The sequence below is a fragment of the Chanodichthys erythropterus genome, chromosome 12 (genome assembly GCF_024489055.1).
Source record: "Chanodichthys erythropterus isolate Z2021 chromosome 12, ASM2448905v1, whole genome shotgun sequence".
In the NCBI taxonomy this organism is placed as follows: Eukaryota; Metazoa; Chordata; class Actinopteri; order Cypriniformes; family Xenocyprididae; genus Chanodichthys; species Chanodichthys erythropterus.
The window spans coordinates 46,036,685-46,053,559 of NC_090232.1; the positions used below are offsets into that span (position 1 = coordinate 46,036,685).

At 42.2% G+C, this 16,875-nt stretch overlaps 1 protein-coding gene across 1 annotated transcript in view; it reads left to right on the plus strand.

Moving 5' to 3' along the window:
• LOC137032791 (adhesion G protein-coupled receptor E3-like) overlaps window positions 1–10,417 on the plus strand; it is a 41,306-nt gene extending 30,889 nt beyond the window's left edge. The window contains exons 11-19 of the mRNA XM_067404740.1: window positions 4,437–4,618; window positions 4,728–4,889; window positions 4,965–5,171; window positions 5,249–5,481; window positions 5,694–5,760; window positions 5,845–5,936; window positions 6,019–6,181; window positions 7,152–7,270; window positions 10,234–10,417. Of these exons, the coding sequence (XP_067260841.1) occupies window positions 4,437–4,618; window positions 4,728–4,889; window positions 4,965–5,171; window positions 5,249–5,481; window positions 5,694–5,760; window positions 5,845–5,936; window positions 6,019–6,181; window positions 7,152–7,211 (1,166 nt within the window). The 3' untranslated portion in view covers window positions 7,212–7,270; window positions 10,234–10,417. The remainder of the gene's footprint in view (window positions 1–4,436; window positions 4,619–4,727; window positions 4,890–4,964; window positions 5,172–5,248; window positions 5,482–5,693; window positions 5,761–5,844; window positions 5,937–6,018; window positions 6,182–7,151; window positions 7,271–10,233) is intronic.
• The last annotated feature ends 6,458 nt before the right edge of the window (window positions 10,418–16,875 follow it).

Below are 16,875 nucleotides of genomic sequence, written 5' to 3' on the forward strand. Positions count from 1 at the left end.
TGGGAACAGTAAGGGGACGAGGAGGATTTAACCGCCTAGAACCCTTTAGGAAACGAACCACAAGGTTGTGTCGACCCACTGACTGGCCAGCAATAGGAGCATGAAACACTGAGATGGCTGCTACGTATACCTTGAGCGTTGAGGGGGCGCGCCCCAGATCCAAACGCTCCTGTAAGAAGGACAGTATCGGAGATACGTCACATTCTACGGGGTCTATGTTGCGTGTGGAACACCAATCAACAAAGACCGACCATTTCTGGGCGTAGAGGCGTCTCGTGGACGGGGCTCTCGCCTGAGATATGGTCTCTAGTACGTCCCTGGGAAGGTTAGTCAGCTCCCATCGAGGGACCAGAGATGTAGAGCCCAGAGCTCTGGCTGTGGGTGCCAGATTGTTTTGTTCGCCTGAGAGAGGAGGTCCCGCCTCAGGGGAATGGGCCATGGGGCTTTCGTGGAGAGCCTGAACAGCTCTGAGGACCAAGTCTGGCTCCTCCAGAGTGGGGCCACTAGGAGGACTCTGTGTCTGTCTTCCCTGACTCGCCTGATGACCTGTGGGATCAGTGCGATCGGGGGAAATGCGTAAAGGAGTGTGCTGGGCCAGGTGTGGGCCAGCGCATCGACTTCCTTTGAGAAATATGTTGGGCAATGAGAGTTGTCTTCTGAGGCGAAGAGGTCTATCTCTGCTCTCCCGAAGAGCTCCCAAATACTGAGAACCATCTGGGGATGGAGCATCCACTCGTCTGAGGGGACGTTGCTCCGTGATAACATATCTGCACCCAGGTTGGTTTTGCCAGGTATATGAGTCACCCTGAGCGACCGAAGCTTTGGTGTTGCCCACTCCAGAAGACGTTTTGCCAGAGCGCATAGGCGGCTGGACGAAAGACCGCCCTGGTGATTTATATATGACACCACAGTCATGCTGTCCGATTGGACTAAGACGTGGCGTCCCGTCAAGTGAGCCTGGAAAGCTTGCAGGGCTTTCATTACTGCCAACATTTCGAGGCAGTTGATATGGAGATGGCTTTCCTCGTGGGACCACGAGCCGAAGGCCGGTTTGTCCTCACACAGAGCCCCCCAACCTGAGTTGGATGCGTCCGTCGAGAGCACCGTCCTTCGTGACACCGCCTGTAGGGGTACCCCAAGACTGAACCAAGCAGGGTTCGTCCAAGGTTTCAGGGCTAAAAGACAGGCCCGATTGACCTTGAGACACAAGCGGCCGTGCCGCCAGGCATGTGGGGGGACCCGGGATTTCAGCCAGAACTGTAGCGGCCGCATCCGAAGAAGGCCGAGCTGCAGAACTGGGGAGGCGGAAGCCATCAGCCCTAAGAGCCTCTGGAAGAGCTTCAGAGGAAGATAGGCTTTGTTCTTGACGGAAGCCGCGAGCTGCTGTACCACCAGGGCGCGCTCTGGCGAGACTACTGCCGTCATGCGGACTGAGTCGAAGACTGCCCCCAGAAACAAAATGTGTTGGCTGGGGAGCAGTGAGCTCTTGGCTAGGTTGACCCTGAGACCCAAGCATTGTAGATGGCTGAGGAGCACGGATCTGTGGTGTTCCAGCTCAACTCGCGAATGGGCCAAAATGAGCCAATCGTCGAGATAATTCAGAACCCGGATTCCCATCTGCCTCAGAGGGGAAAGCGCCGCGTTCATGCACTTGGTGAAAGTGCGGGGAGCCAGAGACAGCCCGAAGGGCAGGACCGTGTATTGGTATGCCACTCCCTCGAATGCGAATCTCAAGAATCGTCTGTGAAGGGGGGCTATCTGGATGTGAAAATATGCATCTTTCAGATCCAGCGAGCAGAACCAGTCCTCGTGACAAATCTGTGCGAGGATCTGTTTCAGCGTCAGCATTTTGAACTTCCGTCTCATGAGGGAGCGATTCAAAAGTCTGAGATCTAGGATGGGCCTGAGGCCGCCATCTTTTTTGGGGACCAGAAAGTAACGGCTGTAAAAGCCTGACTCGCTTTCTGAAGGGGGAACTATTTCTATAGCCCCTTTCTTCAGTAAGGTCATGACCTCGGCCCGGAGGACAGGGGCGTCGTCCGGGTTCACCAAGGTTTGAAGCACCCCTCCGAAGCGAGGGGGCCGTCGTGCAAATTGGAGCGAGTAGCCCTGCTTTATGATCCCAAGGATCCAACTTGACACGCCGGGGATGGCCTGCCAGGCCTCGGCCCGAGTGACAAGGGGTTGAATGATGTCGGGTGACAGGCCGCTGGGAAGGGGGCCGTGCACCAAAGGAGGTGGAAGAGGAAATTTGCTCTCTTTTCGAGGAAGTAAAATAGTGTTCGCCGTGAAAACGGCGTTTTGTTTGGGCGCAACAAGTGTGGGCCCAGCTACAACACAGAGACTGCACGAGGGAGCTTTTGGGGTGGTCCAGTCGTAATGAGACATTCTCCGACCCTCTTCCTTCCTGCTTTTGGATCAGGACGTCTTCGGAGTCACCGGGTCCAGCACAATCTTGGGCCGGGGTCCCTGGCGTCTCGAAGGAGGAATGGCGCTTAGCAGGGCGAGGGCGCTGACGATGCTCCTTAGGCGGTGCTGCTTGAGAGGTGGATGGGGCAGGCTTGGTCTGCTGAGCCGGTGCAGTCCTGGGGCGGCTAGGAGCAGACGCAGAGCTGGAGCGCTTGGGCAGAAAGTGTCTCATGGCCTGAGACGACTTCTGCGCTGCTGTGAAGCACTCAGTGAAACTATCCACCGCTGGCCCAAAGAGACCGGAGGGGAGACCTGGGCGTCCAGAAAGGCCGTCTTATCCAGGTCCTTGATTTCCGTGAGGTTGAGCCAAAGATGGCGCTCAAGCACAACCAGGCTGGCCATGGAACGCCCGATGGCCTGGGCAGTGGCCTTCGTGGCCCGCAGGGCTAGATCGGTGGCGCTGCGGAGATCCTTGAAGGCAGGTGCATAAGTGCCGGACTCGTCCAAGGAGCGGAGGAGTTTGGCCTGGAACACCTGGAAGATCGCCATGGTGTGAAGCGCTGAAGCAGCTTGGCCAGCAGAGGTGTAGGCTCTTCCAGCCAGTGTAGAGGTGGTTCTGCAGGGCTTGGAAGGCAGGGCTCTCCTGGTTTTCCACCCCACAGCCGCGGGAGGACAAAGGTGAGCTGCCACCGCTTCATCTAGGGGCGGCAAGTGCTCATAGCCCTTTTCTTCTGCGCCGTCGACAGCAGTAAGGGCAGAAAGGTGCGTTGTGTGGAGGCGGGCGGAGTACGGAGCGCGCCACGACTTCGTAAGCTCCTCGTGCACCTCGCTCGCCAGCCCATCCTTCCGCTTCAGAAGCCGCAAGAGACATGGAGTCATCGGGCTCTTCATCAGATCCTCCAAACGAGACGAGGTCGCTCGCATCTGCAGAGGGACGCTGCTCTGGTCGGGAGAACAAGACGGGAGATTGTTCTCTAGTGGGAGAAGGTGAGGCACGCTGGGGCTGGGCCGGCGTGAGCTCACACGACTCCAGGCGCTGAGTCGCTCTACCCCGCTGTCTCTTCCTGGCCGGCTCGCGGGAGGAAGGAGACGGGAGGGCGCGAGCGGCGAGATCGCCTTCAGTGAAGAAGGCGACCCACGAGCGCAGAGAACCAAGGCTCATGCTCTCGCAGTGCGGGTCCAGCGAGCGCGCTGTCGGCGTGGGACTTGCCCAGGCACGCGACGCACTCGCTGTGTCCGTCGTCATCGTGCAGAGGGGCTCTGCACGTGCCACAAGAGTGTATAACGTTATATCGGCGTTTGGTGGGGGCTCTTTTAGAGCGGCGAGGGCCGCGGAAGCTCTTTTAGAGCGGTAGAACCGCTGAGGAAAACGCTCTTTTAGAGCAGCAATAAGCCGCGGAGAAACTCTCAAAGGCGCGCCGGATGGCGGCAGGAGACACGCTGAGAAGGCGGCCGGAAGCGGGAGCGGGAGGCGGGAGGCGGGCGTCTCGAGGACGGCGCTCGGGGCGGCAGTCAGCGAGGGCGCCGGTGCTGTCTCCGACCGGCGAGTTCAGCTGGGTCCGCTGCGGGGCCTCTTCAGACGGCGGCGGGAGCTTCTTGAAGGCGGCGAGCTTCCTCAGGCTTCAGGCGGAGATCAGCGAAGAGATGCGTTGTCGTCGCTGAAGGAGAAAGGACTGAAATCCTATGGCGAAACGCCTGCTTATATACCCCCTTGCCCCGCCCATTTCGGCGGGAAAGTTCGCGCGCTCTCTCGCCATAGGTCGCGCAACTATGCCGCGCCGTCATTGGTTCAACAACTTGTCTATGAGTGAACCAATGACGATGCAGTTACACTGCGTTATTGAAAAAGGCTTCAGTGACGGGGAAAATGGGAGACTTTTCCCCATACGCAGTACGAGTGAAGTATCGAAAGGGAAAGAAAGATTTGTCGCAGCATTATTACAAATGTACTAAACCAAATTTACTTACTATTTATTGTTGTTGTTTTATTATAGTATTGCATGTAAGCTTCTGTTTCTGTCACACAGGATCAGCTGCTGTGGCTTTCATGAGCTTCAACAAAATGGAGAATCTACTGAAGCCCGACTTCTTCAACACATCAAATGACACGATTAAAACCATGATGTCCACTGTGATCTCAGCTACTCTTCCCAAAACCACCAACACTAAACTCACCAAACCAGTCAACTTCACCCTCAAACACATCAGAGTGAGTGACTGAAATGTGTTTCTGTCCAACCTGAGAACTGATGAACATCTGAAAACATCTAATATTCAGTCTTGTAATATTTTCTTCATGTTCTTTCTTCTTTCTCCAGGAGTTCGACCCCAACGGTTCTCTGTCCTGTGTGTACTGGAATATCAGCGAGTGGATTGTAGATGGTTGTTCTGTTTTAGAGACCAACAGCAGCTACACTGTGTGTTCCTGTGTCCATCTGTCGACATTCGCTCTCATCATGCAAACCAGCAGACCACCAGAGGTACGAGTACATTTATAGTGACCATTGAAGAACAGCACAGATTTGGCACTCATTTACTCTGACATGTTTTCTCAGAGCGACTCACTGCTGGAGCTGTTGAATTTGGTGTGTGTGATCGTGGGGCTGGTGTTCTTCAGTTTGGCCCTGTTGACCTTTGCCCTTTGTCAGTGGAGTCCTGGAGTGAATAATGTGGCTCGAATCAACATCTGCATCAGTCTTCTGCTGGCTCACCTTCTGTTCCTGCTCACACAACAGTTCCTGAGCCTCATACGCCCTCATCAGGTGAGAATGATGAAGGAGCCCTACAGCTCAGCACAGCCTCACTGAGAATCATCATAACCGTCTCTCTTGGTCTCCAGGTGTCGTGTGCCGTGATATCAGGTGTGCTGCACTTCCTCTTTCTCTCCGGCTTTGTGTGGATGTTCATTGAAGCTGTGCTGCTCTTCATCTGTGTGACGAACCTATCACAGATTAGCTCCAAAAAGAGGGAGGTGCTTAGCGGTGGATTCCTGTGTTTGATTGGATATACGATTGCTCTGGGTGTGGTGGGCGTGTCTGTCGGGCTTGTTCCTGAAGGTTACGGCAGCGAACAGTGAGTTGGTGTTGTTTAAAGTCAATTTGATTAGAAGGGAATACATCAGCTTGGGGCTTTTATGACATTTCTGCCATCTGATAACAGTACAGCTTTGCATACACTGTATGAATACAAACATGATTAAAAAGATAAGTCAGCACCTGAAATAGTATTTTTGACAAATTAATTTAGTCAATAATAAATTAATTTTATTGTTTTCCTTTAAACAGATGCTGGATTAAAAGGGATAAAGGTTTTATCTGGAGTTTTCTGGGTCCTGTTTGTGTCATACTAGCAGTAAACACATTTCTTATTTCTCATGATTTTGATTTATATTAAAGGGAAAACAATGGGATTATTTACTATTTCTTTACTTTGCAGTCAAACACGATTCTCTTCATCAAAATCACCATCAATCTGAACTCAACTCTCACAAATCTCAATGCTGAAGTTTCACAGATGAAACAAACCAAGTAACAAACATGATTTAATTGCTCTTTTACAAAAGTACATGTAGTCAATAAAGACATATTAACTCTCTCTGTTTCTCTGCAGGATTATGGTATTTAAAACACTGGCTCAGTTTGTGGTTCTTGGTTGCTCTTGGATTCTGGGTTTCTTCACTAATGGCAGGAAGGAGCTGGAGATCCTCTTCCTTATCTTGAACTCCCAGCAGGGAACCTTCATCTTCCTGGTCTATTGTATCCTCAATAATGAGGTCAGATATCATTCAGTTTACCACTATATTTCATGTCAAAACTGAAGGCTGAAAGGCTAGTGCAGTTGTTTTCATGGAGGTCCTGTGATTTTGTCAATTTGTGTCTTTTATAGAGAAATGTCAGAGGAAGTTGTGTAATCTGTTACTTTTGCTTTTCCTTCCTGTGATGGAATGTTTATATGAGCAAAAACTATTCAAACTCCAACTGTCAGAAATTCTAATATAAATATGCATTTGATCTGTCTGTCTGACTGACATGGGTCACGTTCACACAGCAACAAAATATGGTTGTCAGTCCTGTATTTGACTAAACCTTAGACTTATATTACATCTTCTAAAAACTGGTTCTAGGGCACCTTTAGAGACTCTGGCTAGGGCATATTTACAATGATGCTGCTGTTGGTTAATGAAGTTTGAAAGGATGAACTCACTGTTCAATTGGTCTCTTGTCATGTCAAAAGTGATGAGACTTTTCAGTTTTATGGATGTCGCCATCTTTAATATTACATTGGTCACTGTCGTTATGGTTTCTAGTAAGAGAATACAGGCTTGACTCTCGTTGCACGTTCATACAGTGTTCCAAACGCTACTGTACGTTGCTGTGTGAACGAGACATTTCAAGACTCACACCTGTAAGTAAATGCGGTTGGCAGTCTCAAAAACTGACAATGTGAACGTGGCCATTAATGCTTTCAAACTCCAAGCTTTTAAAAAGACTTCAAGCCCAACTTTCTTTTTCTGTTTTGTCCTCTGTAATTAATTCAGTTATTCTATGATCCCGCTCCATATAGGAAAACCATTTCACTCTCTCCAGAGAAAGTTTATGGAAGAAAAGTATCCGTGTTTACTTCAGAAAGTCTCTTAACACATTTTCTTACCTATTTATTATAATTCCACTATGGTTGATGAGTTTCAGAGGTTACATTGATGTCATGATTCACTCAGCTCCTCTCGTCTCATTCTTGTCTAGGTCAGGCAGCAGTACAGGAAGTTCTTCAGATGTCTTTGCTGTGGATGCAAACAACACTGAGGACTACAACATCATCTTCAGGAAATAGAAAGTACAGCTCAAGTGCCATTGATATATAGGTGACGTTGTCATGTCAAGTTTTTCTAATCCTTGTTGCGCTTACTCCTTACTCCCTTGTGTTTCCATAGCTACCCTTGTTTGTTACCATGGCCACTTGTTACACCTGTGTATTTAGGCTATGTTCATACTGTCAGTCCAAATCAGATTGTTTGTGTATCCGATTGGAATCTGATCTAAAATTATTGACGTCCACACTGTGTATCGCAACTGTTCAGGTCCGAATAGTGTGTCCATGCCACTCCCCATTTAGAAATTTGTAATGTTTTGAAGTTTTATTCTTGTTCCCAGAATGTTCTGCTAAAAGGTAGGAAAACATTCTCTAAAAACAATCTAAAAATGTTTAGTGATAACATTGTTAGAGCATTATCCCCTTACATTCCTATGAAGTGTTTAGTGGAAAGCTTTCCATTGGCCACTGGATGTGGACTTAAATGTTGCTTACCGTGCGTTCACACCGCCGGTGGCGAAAGCGTCAACATTCGCCTTGGCCGCCCTGCCAACAACGCTGTACTGTTCGTTCAAACCGCCGCCGACCGGAGGGTCAAAGCAGAGCCAAAGTAAATGACAAGTCACGTCAACCAATCGGAAACCTCTCAAGCAAGGACCTCTACATTCTAATTGGTTGCTGCCGAACCGCGTCATAGCTCATTACCATAAAGTTAACCTGATTTCAACTCTCCTCGCCGCTCTCACCGTCCAAGACGCGCCGCGCCACTCTCGCCGGAGCTCGCCGCCGGCTCTCATTGAAAATGAATGACTAGCGTCACTTTGACGCTCTCGCCGCCGGCGGTGTGAACACACAGTTAGACTTCAAATTTTGGTTGAAATTAAAAACCCAACCTTTGTTTGACATCAAGCTCCGACATTATTAAGCAAATAAAAAAACAACATTACCAGCTTCACTTAAACCTTGATTTTATGTAGTGTACAGAAGTTCTTATTGAGAATTAAAAGATGTGCAGATGTTGATGTTTTATCAAAAATAAGTCATGATTGTTACCATTATGGAGATCGGTGTTTGTTTTAGTTGGGCAGTTTGGCCTGACATTAAAATGTTGGTTTTTGTTTGGTTGCTACAGCTGTGTCTGTTATGTAGATAACAGCCAAAATAATTGATGTTGTCTACTTGTTGATGATAAATATATGATCATCATAGTGGCCTGATCAACTGGTTTCATCCAGAATTGAATCTATTAACTTCATATTTTTGATTGTGCATAAATTTTTCTACCACATGACAACCAGCAGTGTTTTAATCAATTAAACTGTATAATTAAAGAAAATCACTACACAAACCACTTTGAACTACTGAACCACTTAAACACAGAGAGACATCAAGAATCAGCATATGAATTTCAACAATGGTGACATGCTTAATGTCGCAATGCATTCTGGGAGCCATGGATTGGTTTTATATGGTGGTGTAATCAGAGGTGGAAAGTCCAGGGGTCAGTGAGTAAAAGTCCTGCCATATTTTTTATTCCACCCACTGAAGCATTGTTAAAGTTAATAAGATAATGAAGTGATTAATTGAGTGATGATTGAGCATTATTGAAGACACCTGATGATAACAAGCAGAATCACCAAAGGAGAAAATCACAATTTTTAAGCCACCATCGTGGCTAAATGTAAATGTTTGTTTTTGTTTAGCTCTTGACCCTTGACTTTATAATATTAGAATTTGTTTGGGCTGTTGTAACAGCTAGTCAAACAAACAGAAAAGATGGTCAGGTGGTGTTGGTTATGTTTTCACATAATCATTATTTGATCTGAATCACTGAACTCAATCTTAGTTACATTTACATACAGAAGATGGATTTTATCAATACATTTTTTTTTTTTTTGAAAGACAGACATCAAGAATCAGCGTATGAATCTCAACAACGGTGACAAGCAACATATTCTGATCAACAGATCAACTCTGAACATTAGAAAACAAGCTACTAAAAAGTTACAGAAAAACAGCAAAATTTAAATAGTGAGAATAAAGAAAATTACTAAAATAATTCAGCTCATAATTTATTCATGCAGCAATGCGTGATGGGAGCCATGGATGAATTTTGATTGGTGTCTCCCAGAATGCACTACAACATGCTTTATTATTCTCACCACTGTTGAGATTCACAGACTGATTCTTGATATCTGTGTGTTTCAGAACTTTAAATGTATATATTTTTTGTTTGTTTGTTTTGTAAAATAGCTGATCTTCTGCTGTAATCAATAATGTAAATCTAACTCAGATATTAGGCTCTAAATGAATTCAGTGACTCAGATCAAATAATGATTATATGAAAACATAACTAACACCACCTGACCTCATTTTCTAACTTTGCTTGTCTGGTTGGTTTTAATGCAGTTTAAACTGCCCAAATAAAATCTAATACTAAAAGTCAAGGGTCAAGAGCCCAACTAAAGTAAACACTCATCTCAATGATGGTGACTTAAAATAGTGATTTTCTCCTTTGGTGATTCTGCTTGTTATCATCAGGTATCTTCAATAATGCTCAATCATCACTCAATTATCTCATTAACTTTAACACTGCTTCAGTGGGTGGAATACAAAAATACGGCAGGACTTTTACTTTCTGACCCCTTGACTTTACACCTCTGCCTTTAAATAACATTCTACTAACATTAAGGAAATTTTAGATCAAAATTAAGTTGAAAGAATGTTTGAGGAACATTATACCTTATACAATGTTCCTGTAACGTCAAGAAAACTGGACGTTTTTAATGTTCCCAGAACCAACACTGAATATTTAGAGAACCTTCTTATAACAAAATTCTGTTAGCTGGGCTGTTAAATGTCAAGAGATCAAGGACATTTTGATTTTTCAATTCATGACCCCTTTAAATCACTTTTTCTTGTTATTATAAACAAATTCCACTATGGTTGACAAGTTTCAGAAGTTGAATTAATGTCATGAAGTCACTCAGCTCCTCTTGTCTCATTCTTGTCCAGGTTAGGCAGCAGTCCAGGAAGTGCTTCAGATGTCTTTGCTGTGGATGTAAACAACACTGAAGACCAGAGCATCCATGGAAAATTTGTTATTGTGCCATTATCATATAGTAAAATAATAAATCAATGCTTTCATATAATACTTGTCAATCCCAGAATCTTTCTTTAAATATTAGATATTAGCCTGATGTTATACCAGTCATATTTTATTGATGTCATTAATCTTTCTTTTACTATTAATTTCTTTTCTTTTTTCTCGGTAGAGGTCTTTATTTTATTATTGTTATTGTTTTAGACCTGTGTGTGATTTATTGTTTTTGAGAACCTTCACGTTATTATTGTTTTTCTTTTAATTGCCTCTATTATTGTACATACATGTTATTAGGCATTGTTTCATTTTCATGGCTTTCCTGTGTTCCAATCACTTGTTAATTACCATGGTTAACAGTTGAGTTGCACCTGTGTCTTGTTCAGTTAATCATTAGTGTGTATTTTTACTTTCTTTTCTTTGTTCTGTGTTGTCATTTACCTCTATGATTCTCCTGAGTATTTCTTGGTTTAGTAAAGACTATTTATGTAATTCTGCTTCAAGTGTTGCTGGATAACAATACTACACTGTTAAATAATGCTGAACGGGGGGCTCGGTGCTGAGCATCTAAAGCTATCCAGCACCACCACCAGGCATCGTGGAGGAGTTCACCCGTGGAGGACCAGATGGAAAAGCGATTTGGGAATCAGACCTGTCTCCTTTTCACTCCGGGGTGTGGTGGATTTTGACACACTCTGTGTTTGATTAAGTTGACTTGTGTTTCGGACTGATCACCTGTTGATTGCTCAAGCCTGGTAGAATCAGAGTCAGTAAAAGAAGCACACAGATTTAGTTCAAAAACAACTGACAGTTGTGACCTAAATATGATTTTAAGTTACAATAATTAATCCTAAAATTCAACATTAGTAGGCTGACTTACTTTTCGCCATCAGTTGCACATCCTCCAGTTCTTGGCAAATTCTCAGTCTTATAAATTCAGTTAACTGGAGATGCACTCTGAACGAATCATTGAATCAATGAGTTGTTGACTCGAGAACAGCTGCAATACGATCAGTCCATGAATGAATTTGTGAATGAATTGTTGATGTGATTTGTGAACCGATTTAATAGGATGATTAAAAAGAATCAGTTTGTGCACAAATCGGACACCGCTTTTGCGTCTCTGAGCATGTGCCCAACTAAAGCAAACCCTGATGGTGGCTTAAAAAAGTTGGTTATTATTGTAAAAATTGTGATTTTCTCCTTTGGTGATTCTGCTTGGTAACATCAGATCACATTCCTGAGACATTTACTGCATAAAATCATAACACAGTGAATGTGTCAAAATTAACACAATGAGTGTTGTCTCTAAACACACACACTGATGTACAGAGGTGTAAAGCCCAGGGGTCAGAAAGTAAAAGTCCTGCCATATTTTTCATTCCACCCACTGAAGCAGTGTTAAAGTTAATGAGATAATTAAGTGATTCATTGAGTGATGATTGAGCATTATTGAAGACACCTGATGATAACAAGCAGAATCACCAAAGGAGAAAATATAAATATTTAAGCCACCATCGTGGAGAGCAGTGTTTGCTTTAGTTGAGCTCTTGACCCTTGACTTTTTAATTTTAGATTTTGTTTGGGCTGTTGTAACAGCTAGTCAAACAAACAGAAAAAATGATCAGGTGGTGTTGGTTATGTTTTTACATAATCATTATTTGATCTGAATCACTGAACTCATTTAAAGTCCAATCTCTGAGTTAGATTTACATTATTGATTACAGCAGCACTGTGATTTTACAGCAGAAGATCAGCTTTATCAATACAATTTTTTTTTTTTGAAAGTTGTCCTTACCACAAAAAAAAAAAAAAAAAACATTTTTGGTGTATGAATCACAAAAACGGTGACAAGCAACATATTCTGATCAACAGATAAACTCTGCAGGGGCGGTTTCTTCATTAGGGCAATTGGGCGACGCACCACCAAAAGTGAGAAAGGGATAGATTTTTTTAAATCACATTCAACCACAGAGTTACGCTAGCTGTCACTGCTAGGCTGTTTGTTCTGCCCGTTCTGCCTCTGGATATAGTCCAATCAGCGTCGAGTCACGCTCTGTGGAGTACCGCCTCTTTTTGGGCATTTCAGTCTGGCGGAGATTTGCCCCGAGTGCTCCCATAGACTTCCATTCAAAGAACTTTTTTTTCAAACTGCAGGCACTACAATGCAATCTCTATGGGTTCCGGGAGGGCTTGCACTAACGTGCTTTCGTCATCATACATAACCTTAACTAGTGCAGCGATTGGTGGAAACGAACATACCTCTATTAACCTCTTAACTGTCACGATCCCGTTGGCGGGACACCTCCCAGTCAGTACACCCATGTAGGGCCACATGGTTTAATCAGCGTATGAATCTCAACAACGGTGACATGCTTCATACCACAATGCATTCTGGGTGCGTAATGGAAAAAAAAGCAGCATTGCGACATGAAGCATGTCACCGTTGTTGAGATTCATACGCTGATTCTTGATGTCTGTGTGTGAGGAAGTTCTGCCAGAGTTTTAAAGTGTTTAGTGTTCGATGTGTTTTAAAACTCATTCAGCTTTTCTGATTAAAACCATTTTATCATTGTATTTCTAGAAGAGATTCAACACAAACTTAACATTTTATTCATATATTAGATCCGTGAATTAAGCCATTATATGACAATCATATTCTTATCATAAAGCAGCTGATCACATTTTCTCTTGTCATTATTGCCATAACAAACAGCTACACCAGCCATAGAAAAACTAACACTAAAAAGTCAAGAGTAAAACTGACTAACTAAAGCAAAGACTGACCTTGATCATGGTGACATCAAACAATATTATTTTCAACAAATCATCAACATCTAAACCTCTGTTAATTCTCAGTAAGAGCTTCTGTAGATGTATGTCAGAAATAAAGTCAGTCTGGTTAGTAATAAGTGAAGCTGGTAATGCTGTTTGTGGAGTTGTTTGATCAGATCTTCAGTGACTTAAGAGAGAGTTTTTTTGTTGTTGATGTTTTATTGATTTTTTTTTTTTTTTATGTTACCATCATGGTGATCAGATTTTACTTTAGTTGAGTAGTTTGACTTGTTTTTAATAATGTCAGGGTTTCTCTGGCTGCTGTAACTGAATTAGTTATGGCAAGAAAAACAAGAAAAAACACAATCAGATGCTGTGTCTGCTTCATGATAAGAATATAATCACTGCGCAGTGGCTTAATTCACTGATCTTATAACTGAGTTTAATATGAGCAATATCTTACTAACTGTGTTTAAATGTGATTGATGTAAAGATCCAGCACAGTTTTAATCAGAAAATCTGAATGATTTTAAAACAGATGGTACATTAAACACTTTGAACTACGGTGAGCTTTACTCACAAACATACATCAAGAATCAGCGCATGAATCTCAACAATGGTGACATGCTTAATGCTGCAATGCATTCTGGGGTCCATGGATGAGTTTTGCATGATGCACCCAGAATGCATTGTGGCATGAAGCATGTCACCATTGTTGAGATTCATACGCTGATTGTAAATGTCTGTGTGTGAGGAAATTTAGCTGGAGTTTTTAAGTGTTTAGTGTACAATGTGTTTTAAAATTCATTCATCTTTTCTGATTAAAACAGTTTTATCATTTTATTTCTAGAAAAGTCAACACAAACTTAACATTTTATTCATATAAAGCTCAGTCATTAGATGAGTGAAATAAGCCACTACATGACAGTTATGTTCTTGTCATAAAGCAGCTGATCATATTTTCTCTTTTCATTGTTGCCATAAGCTACAACAGACACAGTAAAACTAATACTAAAAAAGTCAAGAGTAAAACTGCCTAACTAAAGCAACGACTGACCTCGATCATGGTGACATCAAACAAAACTATTATTTTCAACAAATCTTCAACATCTAAACCTCTGGTAGTTCTCAATAAGAGCTTCTGTAGATGTATGTCAGAAATAAAGTCAGTCTGGTTAGTAATAAGTGAAGCTGGTAATGCTGTTTGTGGAGATGTTTGATCAGATCTTCAGAGATTTAATGTCTTTCATCTTCAGTTGATTTCATTGAAGGCTGTGGCTGAAGTCATAGTTCTTCAGTGATTCTCCTCATTATCACCTAATTATCTCATTAACTCCAAGACCAATTCAGTGTTACATTTAATAGCCTGTAGTGTTCACACTGAGTAGTGTTCATTTCATCTGGGCTAAACCATGTGCTAAACAAGGGTGTCCTGGCTGGGAGGCGTCCGACCAGCGGAACTGTGACAGTTAAGGGGTTAATATTTTTTTTTTAAGCTGAAGTGACATCCAATAATTTCCTCAGTGCATAACTTACATTTCACAGACATATTCTCCATCTGTAAATATTAGAAAGTCGAGAAAATATTTCCATTTTGCAGTCAGGCGTGGACGAGCTTCAGCAAGCACAAACTTCCATGAACGAGCGCCGCCGCGCGCATGCGCGCCAAACATACGGAGTTCAATCTGAGTAAAATACATTTTGTTAAAAATATATATTATATATATATATATATAATATATGATATATATATTTTTTTTGGCGAACATAATAATTATGCCATATGTAGAATTTCAAACCTACAACTAAGTGTATTTGTACGATAGCAGTAACTGTGTAAAGTGACTGTTGTAGAGTAATCAAAATAGCCTAATAATTAGTCTGTTTATTTTTATTAACAGTTTTTATTTTATCTGCTTTAAAAAACATTTAAAATTTTAGAATATAGCCTAGGCCTAATGTGATTTGACCCCTTTTTTGCACATAATATAGCATATAGTTACATTCATGTTTGTTTTTTATAGCCTTCAATATGAACATTGTTTCAAGGACAATATTGGGCAGGATGTGAAATAACAGCATTTTTTTTAATTAAATACAGATTTTTATTTTTTTTTTTTTTTTTTTTTTTAGATCTCAGCCCTATGGCATGCTTTAAATACTGAATTTTCCCTGTTTTAGATAAGCAGTAATGATACATTATTATATCACTTGTTAAATGGTTATTCAACAATTAGCCTATTCATTCCTGCATTTCTAAATTTTTTTTTGCGCCCCCCCCAATAATTTTTTGCACCAGCCGCCACTGAAACTCTGAACATTAGAAAACAAGCTACTAAAAAGTCAGAAACACAGCAAAATTTAAATAGTGAGAATAAAGAAAATTACTAAGACAGTTCAGCTCATAATTTATTCATGCAGCAATGCATGATGGGAGCCATGGATGAATTTTGATTGGTGGCTCCCAGAATGCACTGCAACATGCTTTATTATTCTCACCACTGTTGAGATTCACAGACTGATTCTTGATATCTGTGTGTTTCAGAACTTTAAAAATGATATATTTTTGTATTGCAAAAAAAACAAAAAATTATATTGAAAAAGCTGATATTCTGCTGTAATCGATAATGTAAATCTAACTCAGAGATTGAGCTCTAAATGAATTCAGTGATTCAGATCAAATAATGATTATGTGAAAACATAACCAGCACCACCTGACCTCATTTTCTAACTTTGCTTGTCTAGTTGGTTTTATTGCAGTTAAAATTGCCCAAATAAAAGCTAACATTAAAAAGTTAAGGGTCAAGAGCCCAACTAACGCAAACACTCATCTCAACGATGGTGGCTTAAAAATTGTGATTTTCTCCTTTGGTGATTCTGCTTGTTATCATCAGGTGTCTTCAATAATGCTCAATCATCACTCAATTAATCACTTCATTATCTCATTAACTTTAACACTGCTTCAGTGGGTGGAATAAAAAAATATGGCAGGACTTTTACTTTCTGACCCCTGGACTTTCCACCTCTGAATTTGAGTCGTTTTTTAACAAATGCTTTTTGACACATTCTGAATGTCTTTGTTTGATACAGTCAATGTGTCAAAATGAAGTTTTGCCCCAAAACACAAGCACTGATGTGTAAGTGATGTTTTTTTGACTGGACTTGACAAAGAGATCATTGCAAATTTGATCTTCATGTTCAGAAGTAGCACATGTGTTTTATTTGTTGTTGTTTTCCTCTTTCCTTCAGTGATTCTGCTTGTTAACAGCAGGTGTTCATCATTATTGCTGGATTAATTACTTAATTATCTCATTAGCTTCCCTCTTGAATGGTCTTGGTCTCGGTCTTGGAGGGTCTGGTCTTGACTACACCTCTGGTTAACCTTCCTGACACATTCACTGTGTTAAAATCATTGACTCAATGAATGTGTCAGAATTAACACAACAAGTGTTGTCCCTAAACACACACTGATGTGTAAGAATTAACACAGTTTGAGTCAGTTTTAATTAAATACTTTCAAAGAGTCTGTTTAGTAATAAGTGAAGCTGGTAATGCTGTTTGTGGAGTTGTTTCAGGAACATCATACTAACCTTCAAATAACGTTCTACTAACATTAAGGAAACTGAAAATTTTCATGTTCTTGGAATGTTACAAATCAACATTCCTACAATGTTCAAAATTAAGTTGAAAGAACGTTTGAGGAACATCATTAAAAAAACGTTCCTCTAACGTCAAGAAAATTTGACATTTTTTACATTCCCAGAACCAATAGTTAAAGGGTC